The 22,668-nt window shown below is 37.0% G+C and overlaps 1 protein-coding gene across 2 annotated transcripts in view; it reads right to left on the reverse strand.

Annotated features, from left to right (window-relative positions):
* Positions 1-22,668, reverse strand: part of LOC150100518 (growth factor receptor-bound protein 14-like) — a 341,775-nt gene that overhangs the window by 172,052 nt on the left and 147,055 nt on the right. For both annotated transcript variants that reach the window (XM_090402828.1, XM_090402827.1), the window contains one exon: positions 5,218-5,307. In XM_090402828.1, coding sequence (XP_090258954.1) covers positions 5,218-5,307 — 90 coding nt within the window. The remainder of the gene's footprint in view (positions 1-5,217; positions 5,308-22,668) is intronic.

Raw genomic sequence — 22,668 nt, forward strand, 5'->3', positions numbered from 1 at the left:
CCTGGTGTTGTACCACCTTACCCCAGTCCTGAAGATACTTTCAGGCGCAAACTTTGTTTGCTCACACTTGGATAAAGGATTAAACTAAATTTATTATTCTCTAACCAAGTGAAAAATAAACTTTCAAGATCAATTGGAAAAAAACAAAAGTACTGCACATAAGTCTTTATAAGTCAGAGAGATTATTTTTGGAATCAACAGAAGATTTGAAACATACTCCAAACCTGAACAAGCATGGCTGTATAAATTTACCAAATTTACCTTAAGATGACTGTCTCTCAAATTTGAGAGACAGTCATCTTAAGAGCTAATTAATAGATAGCACCCAATTATGACAATAGTCTTTGTGTTGTCCATTGCAATTGTTTAAACTAGTCCCATTGTCGTACTACATTGTTGTTGTTTTGCATACTGTGACCAACTGTTTTGGTGCTTTGAGGATGCTGGATATAATAGTAGTTAAATATCAGCAATAAGTGAATAAATAGCTATTATTTTCTTATCAGTTTATGTTTCATTAATACCATTTTAAAAAAAAATAACATGTATGGCAAATACATAAGCCTTTCCACAAGTTTAAACCACTCTCCATGCGAAGAATCTTCTCTTCACTCCTCTGCTCACAGCCTCCTTATACAGTTTCCAGCAATGGCCTCTTGTTCTACCCTCCCTTCTCCAGTTCTATGAAAAATCTCTTCCATGTCAACCTGATAACAACCCCTGACTAGCTTATATGTCTCAATAATATCCTCCCCCTCTTCCTCCTATTCACGAGGCTTTGCAACTTACATTCTCTCAATCTTCGTACTCCACAGTCTAAAGACCACTGACCACCTTTGTGTATCTTCTCTGGACCCTTTCCAACATATCCTTGTCACCATGAAAACCCAGCGACCAAATCTGTGCGCAATAATCCATATGAAACCTGATCGAGTCCTTATACAATGACATCATAACCTCTTTATTTCTGTTTGTCAGTGTCCTCTGCATCATTGCCATTATCTGATGTGATGTTTTCACTACTTGTGTAATGTGGCCTCTGAATTTCAGGTCCTTGTCCACCATCACTCCTCAATCTCTCATCTCCTCTAGTTCCTTTAAAGTTTCCCAATCAAGTGTATACTTTATACTTCGCATCCCATTGTTGCTTACCAAATCTCAAAACACTTTCAACATTGAACTAATAGTTTGGCTTACCTGCCCATTCATGCACTCTCTTTAAGTCCTCTTGTAAGCCCATAACATCCACTTGATTCTGTATTACTTTCCCCAGTTTTGCATCATGCGCAAACTACTAGTTAAATCCATCCCAATATCATTAATATACAAACTGAAAAACAATGGTCCCAAAACTGACCCCTGCAGAACGCCACTAGTGACCATCCTCTTTTGGGATACTGCACACCCACATACAACTTTCTGATACCTATCTGATAGCCAGTCACTGAGCTAACTCAGAAGTCAGTTATTCAATCCTATCTGTTTCAATTCATTTACCAGCTTGGCCTCTTGTTCTACCCTCCCCTCTCCAATTCTATGAAAAATCTCTTCCACGTCAACCTGATAACAACCCCTGACTAGCTTATATGTTTCAATAATATCCTCCCCACCTCTTCCTTCTATTCACGAGGCTTTTCAACTTACATTCTCTCAATCCATCTTCGTACTCCACATTGACTGGTTTTAAACTGAAAGTTATGATATACTCAAAAATCATATGATTTCAAAATGATAAAAGAACAAACAAGAATGAAGTGGTGTGTTACTAAAGGTAACATTGTCGTTTACATTGTCGCTAAAGATTCAAATATATCGCATGATGAAGGTGAGTGGCCGATTGCATATTTACGTTGATAATTAAAATTGTCACGTGGCAGTCTATCAAAAGCTTTTGCAAAATCCAAGTATACCACTATATACTGTGTTTACTCGAATATAACTCACCCTCAAGTATATCTTGCACTCCTGATTCTACTTTACGAAAAAAAGAAATTTAAAAGTTTCACATATACTCAGCAATCGTCGGCTTGTTGATTTGTGTGATCTTTTGTTAATACTGCACCAATCATATGCACGTCTTCATAGCCATGCTATTTTTACTGGCCTACTTTAGCTTTCCATTTTGCTTTCACTTCTCATTAGTCATTCGTGAAGGATTGTTCATAATGTATCGCAAGTCTTGTAAATTAGTGGTAATTTTTGCCTGAAATATGGGGAAATGTACAAGTTATTGTGCTGGTTTTAAACTGAAAGTTATGATAAACTCAAAAATCGTATGATTCCAAAATGATAAAAGGACAAACAAAAATGAAGCGGGTGTCACTAAAGGCATTGTTGCTAAAGATTCTAATATATCATGTGATGAAGGTGAGCGGCCTATTTATTGCATAAATAGTGAGCAATTATAATGAATACTGAGGATTCAATTATAAACGTGAATTTAGTTTTTTCCTGAAAAACTTTAGTTTCTGAAAATCCCTGCATATATCCCACACCATGATTTTTTAACTTTAATTTTTGGAAAAAAAGTGAGAGATATATTCAAGTAAATACAGTATGCATATCCCCTGTCCAAGATATTTGTCACCATGTTATAGTATATAAGTAAGTGAAGCATGATCTCCCTTTAACAAACTCATGCTGATAACCACAGAGAATACTGCTGTTATCAATCCATTGCTGTATTCTATTCTACTTATCACCAGTCTCTCTAGTACCTTCCACAACTCCAGATATACAGAGTGGCATATTATTTGAAGACATGGCCTTATCACCACCTTTATGCAGTGGAACAATTTTACCTTCTTTCCACTCCCTTGCAACTTGTGCTGTTGTAAGACTCTTAATAAACAAGCATGCCAATGCTACTGCCTATTCAATGGAACATTCCCTTAAGACGTATGGTGATATGTCATCAAATCCTATCACCTTATTGACATCAAGGTTATTTCCTCAAATATCTCCTGCTCATTCACAATTAAGCCATCCTCTCTTATGTCCTCTACACTTAACTTCCTCATGATTTCACCTTATGATGAAAAACCCTTATAAATTGATCACTGAATTATCTCAAAATGTCTTCTGCAGCGTTACCATTCTACCACTTTCTACATCTTACCATGATCATTCTTCCGTCTATTTTCCACCTATCTAAAAAAACTCTAGGGTTTTTCTTCATCTCATTTGCCAATTTCTGTCCACACTGCACTTTTGCTTTCCTTACTAACTGAGTCACTCTCCTGGTTTGTTCTTTATACTCTTCATGTAACTGATCTTACCATTATTCATCTTGTGCTTCCTTCAAAGTACCTTCTTTTTTATTATTATTAATATTATTTAGGCCTCCAAGGAGTCAAAAGACTCTCGCAGGAGGTCCTTCCTAGGAAAAAGTATCATGACTCATCGTGAGAGGTCCCTCCTAGGAAACACAAAGTCTATTATACCCCTCCTTAAACACAGTGACCATTCTGGCTCTCACCACTCTATCAGGCAATGCATTCCATGGTTCAACTACCCTCCATGAAAAGAAACTGCTCCTCACCCTCTTACTCACAGTTTCCTTTCGTAACTTCCAGGGATGGCCCCTTGTCATCCTTCCTACTGTTCAACCAAGCGAAAGAGCTCCCCAGTGTCAACCATGTAACCACCTCTCAACTGTTTAAAAGTCTCAATCATATTACCTCTCCTTTTTCTATCCACCAAACTCTGCAGTCCACATTCCCTCAGCCAATCCTCATAACAAACATTGTACAGTCCTGAAACTGTCTTTGTTATCTGCCTTTGTATTCTTTCCACAGTTAATTTATCCCCTTCAAATCCTGGGGACCAAATCTGAGAACAAAGTCTAAGTGTGGTCTGATCAGGGTCTTATACAACAGAATGATAACTTTTATCTCTGCACCCTTCTCATTATTGCAACAATCCACTGTGTTACCTTGACCACCTTTGCAATATGTCCCTTGAATTTCATGTTTCTATCAATCATCAACCCCAGATCTCTTGTCTCCCCTACTTCCTCCAGTATAACTCCTCCCATAGAGAATGCAGCATCCCATCGATGCGTCTCAAACCTTAAGCCCTTACATTTTGTTGCATTAAACTGATACCCCCATTCATTTGCCCATTTTTCCAGATGTCATGCTTAAGCTCCACATTTATCCATTTTACACCCCTTATTCAGCCTTTTGGCCTTCGAAATATATTCATACATTGATGATGTTATGTCTTTCTTTGTCAGTTCCCTTGCAGCGTTTATTTCTCTTAATTTATTACCGCTTAACTCTTCATTCCATGTTATAGCTCAAATCTGTCTCCTAAGCTTATCATAATCAGCAGCCTTATAATTCCACATATATCCTTTCCTCACAAAAGTGTGCAACTCCATTAAGGTTACTAAAATAATAATAATATATATCAAGAATCAGTTTCAATTAGAATATCTGAAACAATCCTAAAATATAATCCTAACAATTCCTATATATGTGCAAAAACGTACCTAAAATTAATTCAGTTATAATAAATTTAGTTGAATCCTTTATCCAAGTGTGAGCAAATAAAGTTTGCGCCTGAAAATATCTTCAGGACTGGGGTAAGGTAGTACAACACCAGGCAAATCGTAGCAAAGGTGGACCAAGCTACCATCACTCCTATCTCAGTATCTCCCATAATGAAAAATACATCTCCTTGCAGATATGTATAATGTTATGCATTAAGGGAAGGGCCACTACCCAGACTAGTTTCGACCTTTATTGAGGTCTCTTCAGTGGGAGCCAGACCCAGAAGTGGGGATACCAGGCAGAAGCAATGGCGAGGTCATCTTTACCTATAGGAGTTGCCAAAAGGTGTGCCACCTTTTGGCAACTCCCACTGAAGAGACCTCAATAAAGGTCAAAACTAGTCTGGGTAGGCCCTTCCCTTAATACATAACATTATACATATCTGCAAGGAGATGTGTTTTGCATTATTGGAGATACTGAGATAGAAGTGATGTTAGCTTGCTCCACCTTTGCTACGAGTTTCCTGGTGTTGTACTACCTTACCCCAGTCCTGAAGATATTTTCAGCCACAAACATTGTTTGCTCACACTTGGATAAAGGATTAAACTAAAGTTATTATAGTCTAACCATGTGAAAAATAAACTTTCAATTCCAGTTATGTTTTTATTTATAGCAAATACAATAAATTTTCTTAAAGATATCTATGTTTATACTTTCTTACCTGAAGTGTAATGAGTTTTGAAAGATCTGTTGATTCTGCAAGACAGTCCAGCTGCATATTAAGATCCAACATATCAAGTAAAAAAAATTGCTAAAAAATAAAAAAAGGAATAATATAACAAATTAGTATTGAGAATATCAATATTTTATACAATGCCTGACATTACTGTATGAGCATCATTACCAAATATTACAAGCTGAGAGAAATCCATTGTTCCTGATTAATTGCAGTTTTGTAGTAATAAATAATTACTACTACATTCAACTTAATAAAATCCAAAGACTTATCATACTGTCCTTTAAACTCATTTATTGATAGAGTCCTCACAACTACTTCCACCAACCCATTCCATTCATTCCCTGCTTTCCAAGCAAAAACTAGTACTCATGCCCTTGCTAATAACATTCCTAAATGACATCTTTCTGAAACAACCAGAAATGACCACTTGTTCTCTCCTCTTCATGTCACATCTTGAGATTGCACATGGAAGCAATGATGTTGCATCATAAAGATGTGTCCTTTTATTATTATTATTATTCAGGCCTCCATGGAGTCAAAAGACTCATCGTGGGAGGTCCTTTCTAAGAAACACAAGTCTATCAAGACTCATCGAGGGAGGTCCCTCCTAGGAAACACAAAGTCTATCATACCACTCCTTAAACGCATTGACCATTCTCGCTCTCACCACTCTATCAGGCAATGCATTCGATGCTTCAACCACCCTCCATGCAAAGAAACCACTCCTCACCCTCTTTCTCACAGTCAGTATTCGTAATATTTTCCTTACTTTGGACTATTTATTTAGTGTGCTTGTTTGTGAATCTTATTATGAAATGTTGTTTAAAAAGAATATTCTTATTAAGTATGCCTACAATAACATCCATATTTAATAAAAATGTGATGAAAATAAGTTTCCCAAGTGCAAAGATCAAGGATGGATGTTGGTGAAGCAGTTAATTTGTTGAGGAGAGAAGTACAAAATGACTACTCAAAAAAAGTTACTAAAGAAAGAAACTCTTATTTTCTGATGAACCATCCATTGATAACCCTAAAATTAATTACATAGGCACAGTATCCTAACCATACATTGGCAACATGAAGTATTAAAATTGGTAAACATCAGAACAGCATTCAAACCAGTTAATGCCTTGCAAAGTTTCCTACATTACTGTAAATACAAAGTTCTATTTTATAAACACCCTGTTCAGGGAAGTTGCTAAACATGGAATTCTTACTCAAAAACAGAATATATGTAACTATAAAGATGATGATTATGATGAACTTAGGACAGCCCACTTGGAGCAGTGCCATCGCAGAAAGAATGTCAGTAACGCATGGGAAGTGGTCAACGATTGTTTGAGAGAGGGTAGTATCAGAGTTCCAAGGTCAGGAGGATAAACTAAGTGCTTGTTGGATGAGTAGCAATATGAAATAGAAGCTGCAAAAAACATTGAGAAGGAAATATAAAGAAAAGTGAGCTATATTGCCCATGAGTAACAATGTGCAGGTAAGAAGGGTTATTAGTGGTAAAGGTGGCTAAATCGATAATAAGAGAACATTAGCTAAGTAAGAAAAAGTAAATTCAAAAGCTTTTTTTGCTCTTAGCAAGCAAGAGGAAGAATATCTTTAATCAATGCTAACAGGAGGAAACTGACAAAAGCAGAAGAAATAGTTGAGTTACTAAGTGATTACTTTGCAAAGTTGTATCATCCAAGTGGAGACTTTGTAGTTGCTGATGTGACAGAAACTTATGTAAGAAATGACGCATATTAACTGGAGTTGCTAAGCATACTGAAAAATATCAATGCAAATACTAGGATTAGCTGGCATGTTACCCAATGTGGTATGATAATGTTCAAGAGATCAGGAAGTGCCCTTAACAAATCTGTATTAAGTCACATTTAAGTCTCAGCTCTGGCAAGGTTAAAAGGGAGTGGAAAGAGGGTAAGATTACATAAAGGTGGCTCCAAGACAGAAGTAGAAAATTACAGACCAATTAGTATCTCTGGAGTGGTGGTAAAAGTATTGAAAACATTGGTTAAAGATCAAATTCAGGAATAGCTGGATACAAATATGATAATCTATGGAGGGCAGCATGTCTTTGTAAGTCATGTAAATTTATTATTAAATTTATATTTAATAATAAATGTGACAGCAGAACTGGATAATGGAATGGCTACACTATGATACTGCTGGACTTTAGAAAGGTGTTTGACAGAATACTGCAGAGAAAACTATTTACATGAGTTGGAGCAATAGAAATGGAAATGAAGATTAGAAGTGAAATGGATAAAAATGGATATGAAACTGAAAGTACATAAGGTGGCTGATTGACAGACAGACACTAGAGAAGAATACATGGTTGAGTGGAACCTGGCCTAGGCTAATGGGGGTGACCAGATGAGTTCCTCAAAGTCCAATACCAGGGCTGTTACTCTTTACTTTGGATATTAATGATAGAGAGAATGAGAGTAAGTTGTCTACTAACGAAGCAAAAATGAGGTGGGAAATAGAATGTGATACACATATTCTGCAGGATGGTTTAAAAAATTAGCACAGTGGGTAAAGGATAATGGTTTTCAATTTAATGTAAAATTGAAAATTATACACTCTGGTATGAAAAATATTACCTACTGTGGATCACATGGAATGGTAGTACAGGATTGCAAGAAACTGATGAGGCTATGGAAATGGGGGTGATGGTGGGCAGAGAGTTGAAGTTCAGATGACAACAGCTCAAAGATTACTTGGATGTTGAAGAGTACATGGACAAGTAGAGAGGGGGGGGCTATTATCCTTCTTTATAAGGCCGCATCTTAACTACTGTGCACAGATTTGATTGCCTGGGTTTCTTGGGGATCAGAAGATGCATATCAGGTCTGTGGAAATGCTCCCTATGAAGATAGGCTGAAGGTGTGTAAGTTGCAGAGTTTTGTTGACAGGCAGATGAGAAAGACACAATAGAAACTTATAAGTTAATAAAGGGATTCTATATATCATCAAATTTCTGACATGTAACCTTTGGAAAGGGGGGGGGAGTGGAGGATATGATAACAATAATACATAAAAAAAGTTATTACTAACTTTTTATCAACAGTTTTCTTCCAAATTAACGTTATTTGTCAAAACTCCAATATTATCAGATCTTATATATCTGTTTTCTAAGGCACTTCTCACTCAATCAATCCACCAAGATCTTGGTCTCTCCTCTGGGTCTTTTTCTTGCCCTCCTGGCAAAGAACACTTGTTTTGCTAACCTACTGTTGCGATGTTTCTTATAATATTTCTCTCTCTACTTATTTGTTATAATACGTTTGTACTCTAATCATTTAGATTAACTTCTATTGTTTTATATTTTTCCTTTATCCTACCAGCTACACCATTTATGTTGAGACTTTTTCTTATCTTGTTTGCTTTTTCTTTACTTAATTAGTTATTTATCCTTTATCTACCCTTTCTTAACTAATCCAACATCCTATCTTTCTTAAATTCAAAACTCGTCTAACACTGTACCTTATACACATTTATCCCTTATAATTTAAACTCTACAATCAAATTATTCTCTCCTTCAGTGCTTTGCAGTCCTATTGGCCTCTCTATGTCCTAAACAAACAATCTGAAGAAGTTCACCCTATAAATATTAACACATTTATATTTATGCTGCGCCAGCTAATACCTAGGTAGAAAGGATTCTTGTTCAGGGTGACTCCTTTAGAGAGTTAATGATTATTTGATCAAGCATAAATTTATCTCCCCCTCGCTTGTCCTTTTCTTTCTTACAGTCGCGGCTTACTTATTGCATTAGTATTCATGGGTTTATCCCGCTTGGTTCGTTGTTATTTTTATGGGCGGTAGTTTTGAATTCATATAATATAGGCAGATCAGGCAAGTACATGAATGAAACAATTTAATTAGCTTTAAGGTGATACACTATAATACATTTCAAAACAGGATAATATGGTTGCACTCAACTCAGATCAAAAGCTCTAATTAACTTGTACTTATCACACATACTAAATCTTAATAACCTTAAATACAATCATAAAATACAATTCATAGATTATCATTAAGCCATTCGGATACACATGGCTATCAGTGAACACATCAGCACAATTACACTTTTATTTTAACATGATCTTGTATCTATTCGGCCTCTTGGGCAAACAATTCTTAACACTGTCTCGGACACGTATCTAGTTGTAGGCTACTCTTACAGTTCTTTAAGTTCAGGCCAATTTAAATGTTCACACAGGAAATTCACTCTCTTCTTACAACTGGAATTAGTATTTCAAAAATCTACATTACCATTTCTGTCCTTGAACTCTTAAAACTTGTTCCAGCCTTGTCTAATCATCAAGGCCTTCAAATGTAATCGCTTTGGAGGATATCTTCTGTAGATCTGTGCGAGTAGAATCTCCGAGGGAAACATGGGAGGTGACACGGTAACGTCGCCTTGAATGGACAGCTCAATTTAGTCCCTCCGTCGTACGACAACATCACAGCTATCCTAGAACACGGACATAGCTTGGCCCAATACGAATGCTACGACGGACGAACTAAGTGCCTTCCGCGACTGGCCAGGGACTTCCCTCCTACGATGAGCAGGACCACTCTGAGAGATCAGGAATCCAGGAAGAAAAAAGATGAGGGAATCTTCATGCAAGGCCTTTTTGTTTCATTTACTCCTCTCGTTAAATCTCAATATTTGCGACATGCACCAACTTGGTCACGTGTGTCCACGTCAATCTCATTAGCTCCCTCTATTAATTTTTCGCACATGTGTCTGCCTCCTATTCCTGGAAGACGCTCAGGTTTCCCTTTCCAATACTTTCATAATGCAGGACGGTAAAAGTGACCTTTGAACCCTGGCTCACAGGTTTTACTATTTCAGTGCAAGAGGCTGGTTTTCCAAACGGATTTTGCCAGCTTACATGGATTTCTATTATCAGGCCCACACTTAATACAGATTATATTTAAATACTTTATACAATTTTATACAATTCCTTAAACTTTATCGTGACTTGTGTTCACAAACAATTTATTTTTTCTATGGCCAACGTTCCATGTTCTCTGCCTGAGTAGAATTAATGTTGTGACCTGAATATTTTAATATAAACCTTTTTAATGCTTATTCAGGACACAACACTACCCTACCCAATTCTGTTCAGTGCCATACCATCTGAGATCATGCTAACAATGCGGAGTTCTTTCCTAATATCTGCATTTTTAATATAATACTGCCATTGATGCCACCTTTACATCTCTCATCTATCTTTCTCAGAACTCTCATATTTGTAGTCTCCAGTCTTTGATCCAGTGTTATATTTCTAACCCAGCTCTCAGATCCATAACTTAAAATTGGTCTGAACACTTATTTCATAAAAATTTATTCAGTAGACATCCTACCACACCAGCTTTGCTAATTCTGTTGTCTATTTTCATATTATTTGCTATCATCATCATCACTAAAAATTGTGTGTAGATAGCTAAAATGTTTTAGTCTTCCTACAGGTTCTCCATTCAGGATGCAGTTGATGTTTTTAATGTTTTTTTCTACCTATTTTCACTGCGATTGTCTTTTTATTGACAAATTTTCATACCAAATTTATTACAGCAGCTAATTCCGTTTACTCAGGTAATCCTGCAGACCTGTACTGGATTTATTTAGAAGTACACTATCTGCATAAAGAACTAAGATTAACATATCCAATTTTTGATATCAGGTTATCACTTTTCTTCACAATATAGACGATGAATAACAGTGGAGATAATGTGCGCCCTTGTCCCACCCATGATTTAACATCGAACCATCTTCCGCACCCTCCTGCAATTCTTACTGCTGACTTGAAATTCAAATATAGACTACATATTGCTCAATATAATGTCCTGTTCACACCATAACTGTAGCATTTCTCTTGGCATCTTGTCACATGCCTTTTCCAGATCTACAAAACTTAAATACAGATCCTTGCTATATTCCCAAAACATATCAACTATTTGTCTTAACCTTAAGAAATATCTGATCCTGACATTCTATATTTGGCATAAACCCAGATTGTTCTTCTCCAAGCTTCTTTACAACAACTTTTCTTAGCTCCAAGTAAACTTGCATAAATCTTATATATGGGCACTCTCATAGTGCCCATATACAAGTGCCTATATTGGAGTAGAGTGTATAACTCTACTCCAATCATCAGGAATAAAATCCTCTGACCAGGATTTTTGAATTATACAGTATAGCCACTATAAAACTTTTATATCTCCATATTTCAGCATTTCTGGTCAAATGTGGCATTGGTTAGCTCAAACATTATAGGCATTAGTGAGACTTGGTTGACTGAGGATAAGAATAGAATGCAAAGGATATATCTTCAGAGGGGTCAGAAGGAACAGGATGGGGGAGGGAGAAAAGGATTTTGCTCATTATACCAAAACAATTGAAGCCAAAAAGAGTAGAAGTACCTCAGGAGGATAGGGATACAGAGAGAAGTTCACTTGAAGCTGTATAGTGTGAGACAGAGGCCAACAGGATGAAATATATAACTGGTCATTGCTATAATCCAGGGGATATAAGGGAGAATGCAGATGACATGCATTGGCAAATTAGCATGATGAATGCAGGCTGAATAATTATTATGGGGGTTTCGACTATGGGGGACACTGATTGGGTGTGGCCATAGGGAAAGAAGGAAATAGAATTTATACTGCTGCTGAAAGATAATTACCTGAGACAGAATATAATGGAGTCACAAGGTTAGAGAGTGCTGGATCTGATCACTGCATCAGAGAACTTAACAGTAACCAGTCTAGTTATGCTGCCTCCACTTAAGGAAAGTAATCATGAAATCTTGACCAAGGAGATGAACGCAGTATTTTTTGTTAAAAAGGGATATACGTTAAATACAAAGCAGATGATTATTATAAGCTGAAGCATCAGCTTTCAGCTGTGCTATATCATAACAATTGGGAAGGAAGAGATGTTCATGGTGCATGGGAGGTGGTCAACAGATGTTTGAGGAAAGCAGTATCAGAAGGATAAATCAGGTAGGAGTTAGATGAATAAATTAAGCAGGAGTTGCAGACAAAGAAAAGTTGAGGAGAGAATATAAAGAAAAAAGTATCAGCATGCCCACGATTAGGACCTGTATGGTAGGGGGAAGACCGAAGCTAATTATGAAAAAGAGCTAGCTGATGGGACCAAAATAAAGCTGATGGAGAGGCAACAGAATCAAACCAAATAGTTTAATTACTGAGTGATCATTTTGAAAGGATGTGCTGAATGAACAGTGGCTGAAAAAAATGGAAGTGCTTGGAATATTGCAGAACCTCAATGCAAACACAGCCATGGGATTATTATTATTATTATTATTCAGGCCTCCATGGAGTCAAAAGACTCATCACGGGAGGCCCCCCCTAGGAAACACAAAGTCTATCGAGACTCATTGTGGAAGGTCCCTCCTAAGAAACACAAAGTCTATCATACCACTCCTTGAACTCACTGACCGTTCTTGCTCTCACCACTATCAGATAATGCATTCCATGGTTCAACCACATCCACCACACAAAGAAACCACTCCTCACCCTCTTACTCACAGCTTCCTTTTGCAATTTCCAGAATGGCCCCTTGTCATCGCTCCATCCCACTGTTCCACCAAGCGAAAGAACTCCCCAGCGTCAATCCTATAACCACCTCTCGACAGTTTAAAAGTCTCAATCATATCACCTCTCCTTCTATCTACCAAACTTTGCAGTCCACATTCCCTCAATCGATCCTCATAACTAACATTGTACAATCTTGAAACCATCTTTGTTATCTGTCTCTGTACCCTTTCTGCAGTTAATTTATCCCCTTCAAATCCTGGGGACCAAATTTGAGAACAATAGTCTAAGTGCAGTCTGATCAGGGTCTTTGGCCCATGTATTATGAGAATGTGCAATTGAATTATCAGCTTTATTGACCAAACTGTTTAATTTAAGTCTCATTACTGGGAAGATGTCAGTGGAGTAAAAAGATGGCAAAATAGCTACTCTACTTTATGTGAAAGAGGTTCCAAGTCAGAAGTAGAAAATAATACCTTCACCACCCAGGAGTGGTGGTGAAGGTATTAGAGAAATTGGACTTCAGGACAAGGTATATAGAAATATGATACTCTACAAAGGAACAACATGGTTCTGTAAAGGCTATGGGGCTTGCGTTAGTAATTTGCTTACTTTTTATAATAAAATGATAATGGAGTTGAATAAGAGAAATGGCTACTCAGTGATACCGCTGGCCTTTGTAACGGCATGTGATAGGATTCCATATGGCACTCTATTACATAAACTGGAGCAAAAAAGGAATGAATATGAATCTGGTGATTCAGATTACAGGGTGGCTGATGGACAGATATCAAAAAGTGGTTTATGTAGATTTGAGTCCAGGAGAAGGCAAGTGACTACTGGTGTACCACAGGAATCAGTACTTGGTCCTCTGTTTTTTTTTTTTAATTTGTACATTAATACATAGGAAATGATTTGACACAAATATTCAGCTGTTTGCTGATGATGCAAAACTGGGAACAGTGATAGTAAATGAAGGTGATATAGAGATCCTACAGGATGATTTAAATCAACTAGCAGTATGGGCAAAAGTAAATAAATGGCTGCCAGTTGAATGTGGCCAGGTGTAAGGTGATGAACTATGGGAAGAGATCACAAGCTACGTACTATATTGATGGAACTGAACTTCAGGAAAAACTGAACAAGCCAGGGACTTGAGGATGATTGTGGACAGGAGTTGAAGTTTAAAGGGCATATTGCAATGGTAGTCAAAATAGTACATCAAATTATATGGTTATTGAAGCACACACACTAACGTGCAAGGATAGAGAAGTTACTGCTCCCCTTTATAAGGTTTTAATAAGGTCACACTGGACTATTGCATGCAGATCTAGTCATGAAGATTCATGGAGATGAAGAATTGTTGGAGAGAATCCAGAGGAGAATGACAAAGATTGTGACAACAGAACTTTGGAATACTCCCTATGAAAATAGATTGAAGGTCTATAGGCTTCGAAACCCAGCTGATAAGTGAATAAGAGGAAACATGTTAGAAGCACATAAGTAATTAAAGGTGTTTATAGGATTGACACTAAGGACTTTTTTTTTTTCAGTAAATGACAGAGGGAAAGAACAAGGAATCACCCATGGAAATTATGTAAGAGCGTGGTTAGGAGTGTCAGAACTAGAATTTTTTCTTTGAGGATGATGAATTGGTGCAATGGATTGCCAGAGGTGGCTGTGAGTGCACTGTCAGTGAATGGGTTTAAGGATTGGAATTAGATCTCCCTTGGTAAGTCTTCTGACTCTATGGAGATGCCTATATAACAGGGGTGGCCAACTATGCGTCCTTTTGGAGCTAAAATAATTCTGGCAAGACTTAGAAGAGCCACAACCTTTGACCGATGCAGGGTGGATGGTGGGGAGGTGGGGATGCAGAAGCTATGCCTGCCCGCCACAACACGTTGGTTATACTTCTGGTGCTCATCTATCGGTATCGTTAGATATTGTTGCACAAGTCCATTGACAGTGCATGTTATCGTTGAACTCTTTTTCAAGTGCTTAGAAATGTCTCAAAAAAATTCCTCTTCCCCTCTCTGAGAAGAGAAGTTTCTTTTTGAGAAACAACAAAGTAAACCAATGTGTGCCATATGCCAAACAACACTTGCACAAGTCAAAGCCAGCATTCACAAGCGTCATTATGACACACATCACAGTCATTTTAATAAAGGATTTTCTCTTGGCTCTGATCTGAGGCAAACTAAACTTTCAATATTGAAAGAACAATTCCATGGTCAGAGTAAATTGATCCATGGTTACTAAAGAGGCTGACATTACTATTGAGGGTGGTTTCATTTTAGCATTTAATATTGCACAGGCAAAACATCCTTACACAGAAGGAAAATTTGTCAAGAAGAATATTGTACAAATAATTTCAGTTTTAGATTTGGATAATAAAAAACTACTCAAACTGATCAAACAGATGCCAATCTCCAGGAATACAATTGAAAGGAGAATTTCCATTATCAGTGCTGACATTGTAAATAACTTACATCATAACTTAAAAAAAACTGTGCTGCATTTAGTCTGGCTTTGGATGAATCTACAGATATTCAGGACATATCTCATGACGTGGACATCAAGGAAAAGCTATTGGACTTGATAGTGTTGAAAGATACAACTTCTCTGATATCAATGAAGCTCTCAATGTTGCACTTACAAAAGCTTCGGTATCGAGCAAAAAAATTGTCAGCATTGCAACTGATCATGTTCCAGCTATGAGGGGTACAACTAAAGGGCTCATGGGGCTCCTTGAGCATGATGAATCATATCCTGCTTTCCTACCTGTACATTGCATTATTCACAGGGAACATCTAGTTGCTAAGTGTTTTAAATTTGAACACGTAATGGAAGTAGTTCTAAGAAATGTCAATTTTATTCGTTCAAGTGCTAAAACACACTGACAATTCAAAAGCTTTCTTGATGAGTTGAATTGTGACGAGATTCCTAATGACCTATCATAGTTTTGCTTAGTAAGGTGGTTCTCAGTAGCAGTGAGTTAAACAATTTTTTTTGTTGCTGTTAGATCCAATCAAACAGTTTCTTAAAGAGAGGAGAAATTTTTCCCTCATCTCGAAAACACTCAGCGGTTGTTAGACATGGCATTTTTCACCAATGTTTTCCAGCATCTAACGTTTCAATTCAAGGGAAAGAAAAACTAATAACTGGTCTCACACAGACCGTGCTAAGCCTCCAAAGCACACTGCAACTTTTCCAGAGAGACTTGGAAAATAAATCTTTCAATCACTTCGTTTGCCTGAAGAAAATACTGATAAATTTGCCAGGAGAAGAATTAGAAACAGAAACTTATGATAACAAATTAAATGTCTGGCCGAAGAACTCAACAATCGATTTTGCGACCTTCGAGAACTTAAGCCAACATTCAATTTTTTTTGGAAAATCCTTTCCTCATGAACATGCTTGAGCACGGTTGTCCTATTTCAAAACCAATTGTGATGGATGTCGCAGTTGAAGAACTGAAGTTTTGGAACTTCAAGAGGATGAAGGACTGAAGCTAGTGAAGCAAAGTGGATGTTCCATAATTGAGTTTTGGAAGCAAGTTCCGGACCAATGCTATCCAACACATAAACAATGTGGAAGAAAACTGATCTCCATTTTGGCCAAGTGGTTAGCATATCCACTCTCCAGCCAAACGGCTGTGGGTTTGGATTCCACTGTGGGCATGGAATGTGGCTGTCTGTGGAAATACTAGTAGTGGTGGTGGGAAGTAGATGGCGTTGGTGTAGTTGCAGTTAGAATGAGCTGTAGAGTAGACAGAGTTGTAGAGCAGGTGCCCTCCCTCGATGAGTCTTTGGACTCCCTGGAGATCCAATAATAATAATAATTTTTGGGACCATGTACTCCTGTGAAACGCTATATTTGACTCTAAAATTTATTAAATCTAAATATATATAGATCTGTTTTAAATGATGAACATTTGAATGAGCTTGTAAGAACTACTTTGACTAATTACACACCTAATTTTAAGGAGCTTACTAAAAAAAGATACAAAGAAGGCCTCTACTAGTAAATAAGTAACTAAAATGATTGTGTTTCAACTTTAAAATTATTCAAATCATTCAAAGTAAACTTCATTTCATTTGTTTTGAATTACATTTTTTTATTGCAGTAATTTTTTATTAACCCTGTTTTACTCTCCCTCTTCTCTCTTTTTTTTTTTATTTTGTTCCTCTTTTTTGTTATCTCCTCTTCTCTTTTTGTTTATTTTTTCCTGGTAGAACGTGAAGAGCTGCTTGACAAGTGAGCCACATTGTGGCAACCCCTGCTATATAATAATGATAATATATACTCCAGCTGTCTTTTCACATTTTGGTTTCTTGGTGGCTCTTTCCACTTCAATGATCAACACCGATATTCCTCATTGCATTTCTGTTTGCTACCACTGCGCTGTCACTACTTGTTTCATTTAGCAACTTTTCAAAGTGATTACTTCAGACATTTAGAATACTGTCATCCTCAGTTTTCATGTCACCTTTATCATCTTTGATTCCTTTTGCAGTACTCTTTCTTTCATTTCTGAGTAGGTTCAACAGTTTCCAAATATTTTCTATCGTATTTATTTTCTATGTTCTTTTGAGAAAACATCACTATCAACAATGAAAAAGTCAATGAAATTTTCCTATTTCATGCATCTTTTCTCTATGTTAATTTGTCCATATGTTGGAACATGTTGTTAGTAATAACCAGTCCATGTCCTGTACTGATATCCAGCAGGTACTTACCATTATCCTTGTTCCTTTCTCCAAATTTTCCCAAAACATTTGTGTCTGATAATCATTTCCTACTATGCTGCTTAGATCTCCAAGAAGGACACCAACTTTTCATTTTTTGTTGTGTCAGTTGCCTTCTTTAATGCCTTGTAATATCTTCTGTAATGCTTTCCTTAGTAGGAAGAAGTGGAGATTTTTTTTTTGTGGACCTATGGTTCCATAGTAGTGAAACCTTCTATGGAAGGTTCTTCTGTGTTTGTTTTGATAACAAGTATATTGTCAATCTAGTACTTATCTAATTTTTCTGCTAGTTGTTTCTTTCCATCAATGCTTCTTATGTTGGCGGTGCCAATCTTGAACTCTGCTGATGTTGAGTTGGGATATGTTCCAGGATTTGTTCCAGTAGCTGACTTTTTGTTGTTCACCTGGTTCCCTGATGAAAACGTGGTGATAACATATCACCATGTATTCTGAAAGAATGTGCCAGGGAGTTGACATCTGCCTTGACATATTTTTTTAATATGAGTCTTGCACTCAGTCAAGTTCCGAAGGAGTGGAAGGAGGGCAAGATTGTGCCACTTCATAAAGGAGGTGATCAAACTCAAGCATCAAACTATAGGCCTATCTGTGTGTCAGGTGTTGTGGTTAAGTTGTTGGAGAAGCTTGTGAGAACTAGGATCCAGAGTTGGGTTGATAACAATGGTATTATCTTTGATGGACAGCATGAATTTGCTAAAGGGAGGTCATGTTTTAGTAATCTACTTACTTATTACAATAAAGTGACTGCTTCCTTGGACAGAGTAGAAGGATATACAGTAATATACTTGGATTTCGCAAAGGCTTTTGATAGGGTACCTCATGATAGGTTGACAGTCAAACTAGAGCAGATGGGGTTGGATATTAGATTGGTGCATTGGATTGGAGACTGGCTATCTGATAGGAATCAACAAGTTGGGTATGGAGGAGTGATATCCAGGAAAAGGAAAGTCACTAGTGGAGTGCCTCAGGGGTCTGTTTTAGGTCCACTGCTGTTTAACTTGTATATTAATGATATAGGTGAAGATTTGGATGGATATTCAGTTGTTTGCAGATGATGGAAAGTTGGGATGAACCATGAAGTGTAGTGAAGATGTTGTGACCTTACAGGAAAACTTGAATAAATTGAGTGATTGGGCATGAAAATGGGGATGTGAGTTCAATGTTGTAAAATGTAAGGTTTTAAAATTTGGAAAACAAAGATGGGATGCAGAATTTATGCTTGGTGAGAATATATTGTTGGAGGCAGAAGAAATAAGAGATCTGGGAGTGATAGTGGATAAGGATTTAAAATTTAGGGGATACATCGCCAAAATTGTGAAGACAACACAAAGGCTTCTGGGAATGATGAGGAGGACACCGACATGTAGAAGTAGGGAGATTCTTGTGCCCAGATTTGATCACCGGGTTTTCAGAAGGATGTTGGAAAGGGTCCAAAGAAGACTGACTTAGGTAGTTTCTGACCTCTGGAATGTCGAGTATGAGGAAAGATTGAGAAGATGTAATTTGCAGAGTCTGGTGGACAGGAGGAAGAGGGGAGATATGATAGAGACCTACAAATTGGTAAGAGGTTGTTATAGGATCAATGCTGGAGAAGTTTTTACAGAGAATAGTGGGAGATCAGGGAAGAACCAGAGGTCATCCCTGGAAACTGTATAAAGAGGGTGCGAGTAGGGGAGTGAGAGGCAGGTTTTTTTCGTGCAGAGTTGTGAATAATTGGAATGCCTTGCCTGAGAATGTGATGTCTGCAAAGAGTTTGAATGTGTTTAAAACATGGTATGATGAGCTGTGTGTGATAAAAGGACCTCCCAGATGAGTGTTTGACTCCATGAGGTCTTGGGGTGGTAATAATAATAATAAAACAATTGGGGCATTGTTTAAGTGGACAATGCCCAGCTGGTTAAATTCTGTCATGTTGTTCCATCATTCTGCAGTGTAGTCTAAGCCAATAAGAATACATTTTTTTCAGCTAAATCCCAAACTGACAACCTATCCTCATTTGTTCAGTATCCAGGGTAGATAGGGTGCACCACAAAAAGGTGGGGAATTCCTTAAAAGGCTATGTATGGGTCTCCTCCCATACATAGTCTTTACATATGCTCCTCTCATACATATGCTTAAAGATCCAGCATCCCTTTTTGATCTTTAAGCATCTCTTTTATATATACATGTTAAACCCATACATAAGAAGTTTGTTGGTCAATTTATAGTATACTAGTACCTATATATATTGAAAGAGGTTTGAGTAAGGAGTAACTTGTTCAGATTAGATTTGAAGGCCTCTGCATTGTATCCCTTGGAAAACCGGAAGAAAGGCTGGTCCAGAATGAAAGAAGAGGAGAAATTTGTTCTGTGGGTTAAGAGTTAGATTGTGAAGGAATTTTGGATGGCAGCTGCATGCTTTTCAATGGATTTATTAGAGGGGGGGGATTATTGATGAACATTTGCAATGGAAATATTTATAGAAGAAGCATGAAGTATATATTAAATGCCTGTGCAAAAGCAGTTGGAGTGAATTGGTAAGATATGGATCATTAATCAGTCTAAATGCTATCTTCTGTACTGCATGAAGTATTTTTCGGGAACTCTTGGGGCATTTCTTTTGCTACTTCCAGTAATTCTTTCAAGTCCCCTCTCATGTCATACTTTTCTACTTTTAAATCATTCGTTCTGGCCGCTACAAATCATTTCTTTCACCCTACACTTTTGTGCTCTAATAGCCTCAATAACATCATTAATTTTGTGCCAATCATTTAATGCCACCTATCATTACTTACATCTGTAAATCTGATGAACCTTTCGTGTATTTGCCCATTACAGACAAAACAGAAAATAGTTGATGGCTGCAATTTTGACATGACATCAGAAGTTTCACCCAGAATAATGGCCACAAATGTAGCAGCAGCATTTCTTTTTTTATAGCATCTTTAACCACATCAGATATAGCACTAATGATATAATTTTGTGCTGTGGAAGAAGTTGCTTGAAATACAGTCAAATCCTTTAAATGATTGACTTAAAGAGGATCATACTCAGAGCAGATTTAAAAATTCTATATAACTTCCTCAATTAGCTGAACCTTCAGACTCATCATAACCTCTCAGAGGAAGCTCTTGCTTAGCAAAATAGCATTCAGCATCAATCTTTTTAAAATGTCTCTATTTTTCTTCACTTGTTCACTATTACTGGTAGCGTAAATTTTTCTTTGTTTGTCAATGAGCGTCAATACTTTGTTTTACAAACATCTTGAGATTTAAAAAATGACTGAACATGTCATTGGGAGCACTCATGTTTTTGCACTGCTGTGGTTAAATGATTAAGGTTGGAATATCCATGCTTATTCCAAATGCCTTTCTCCCTGGAGAATAATAAACAAGGCCAACAAAAAAGTCTTGATCGCACTTTACATCCAGTTAACTATTCTACTGTATTGTATTTGTGAAACAGAAATGTTTCATGTAATTTGGAAAATGAGGAAAATTTGGAAAATGAGGACGAGTCTTATCTCCTTCGACTACAGTCATACAATCTGCAAAAGTTCTGGCAGAAAAACGGAATATTCATTAGATCATCAACACTATTTCCCAATATAAATGTGGGCAAAACGTTATAAATTTATCGAAAATTATATATTAAAAACTTGTCTATATTATATATAAAAACTTGCCTACCATATCGTTTCACGCTTCACACACATACACAAAACAGATGAAACTCAAAAAACAAAACTAGGCGCTATTGTCTCAGCATTCAACCTTGCCTTGCCTTCTGGGCAGTTTAAAACCACTAGAACACTAAAAATTTGACCTGCTGAGCCATCTGGACATCTGTTCAAAGGACTCAAAGGTGTATATATTTGTGACTACAGACTAGGGCTATTAATGCGAATGTGATGGAATGTTAACACATCAAAAAGTGTCCTCTTCATAAGCATTAGTATACTGTGTTTACTTTTAGGAATCGCGTGAAGCCTGGAAACAATAAGCCTGGAAAATGCAAAAAATATCATATAACGATACTGCTATTCCATGGATGAACACTGCACACTTAGCACACCCTGAATATTCACCTTTGGTTTGCAAAGGAGTGAGGAGTAGATTAGGCAATATAGATTGCATTTTAGTACAATGTTTATTTTTGATAGCTTAGTGTAACTGCATGATTACTGACCTTTGTGGGTTTGTTAATTACTTTTACAGCTTGAATGAAAAAAAAAAAAATGACAGTACAAAGAAGATCTGCATATATACAGCATGAAGATCAAATGTTATTAAATAGTTAATGTTATTAAATGGTTTGATGTTGTGAGTGCAACATATCCTTCACATTTTGCCATGCATACATATTACAATATTAAACCATGAGAGATCAAACAGGAGATGAGAGAAAGGCATGGATTTGTAGAAAGCGAGATATTTGGTTGGAGTACAAGTTATCAAAAGATGCAAAACAAACTGAAGGAATTATTATTAGTAGTATTATTCGCCCTCCATGGAGTTGGCAGACTCATCCAACATATTTATCATATTGAATCTTAAAATTATTAAGACTCCTTGCATTAACAACACATTCTGATAATACGTTTCATTCACTGACAATTCTCCATGTAAAAAATTTACTCCTCACACCCCCCTCTTCACCACTCTTACATAACTTCCAGGGATGACCTCTGGTTTTTCCCCTCTCAATTTCTACTTTATTTATAATCTCATCTGGATTAATCAGAAAAAAGCCTATCAGTAAATTAAATGTCTCTATCATATCACCTCTTTTCCTCCTGTCCACTAAACTCTGTAATTCACATATTTTCAACCTCTGTCCAGAACCAGCAGTCCAAAGTCCGGATATTGTCTTATCCCTTGCCTCAGGACACTCTCCAATGTCTACACATCATACTGAAAACCAGATTTCAGCACAATAGTCCACGTATCCTAACCAGTAATTTATACAATGACACACCCACTTCCTTATCCCTGCATGTTAGAGTACTTCTTATCATAGCAGCACTTTGAAGTGCAACCTTTGCAACCCTAGCAATATGACCTCTAAACTTCAGTCTACTGTCAACCATCACTCCCAAATCTCA

Source organism: Typopeltis vanoorti, chromosome 13 (genome assembly GCF_054136105.1).
Source record: "Typopeltis vanoorti isolate ZY-2024b chromosome 13, IOZ_Tvanoo_1.0, whole genome shotgun sequence".
NCBI classification, from domain to species: Eukaryota; Metazoa; Arthropoda; class Arachnida; order Uropygi; family Thelyphonidae; genus Typopeltis; species Typopeltis vanoorti.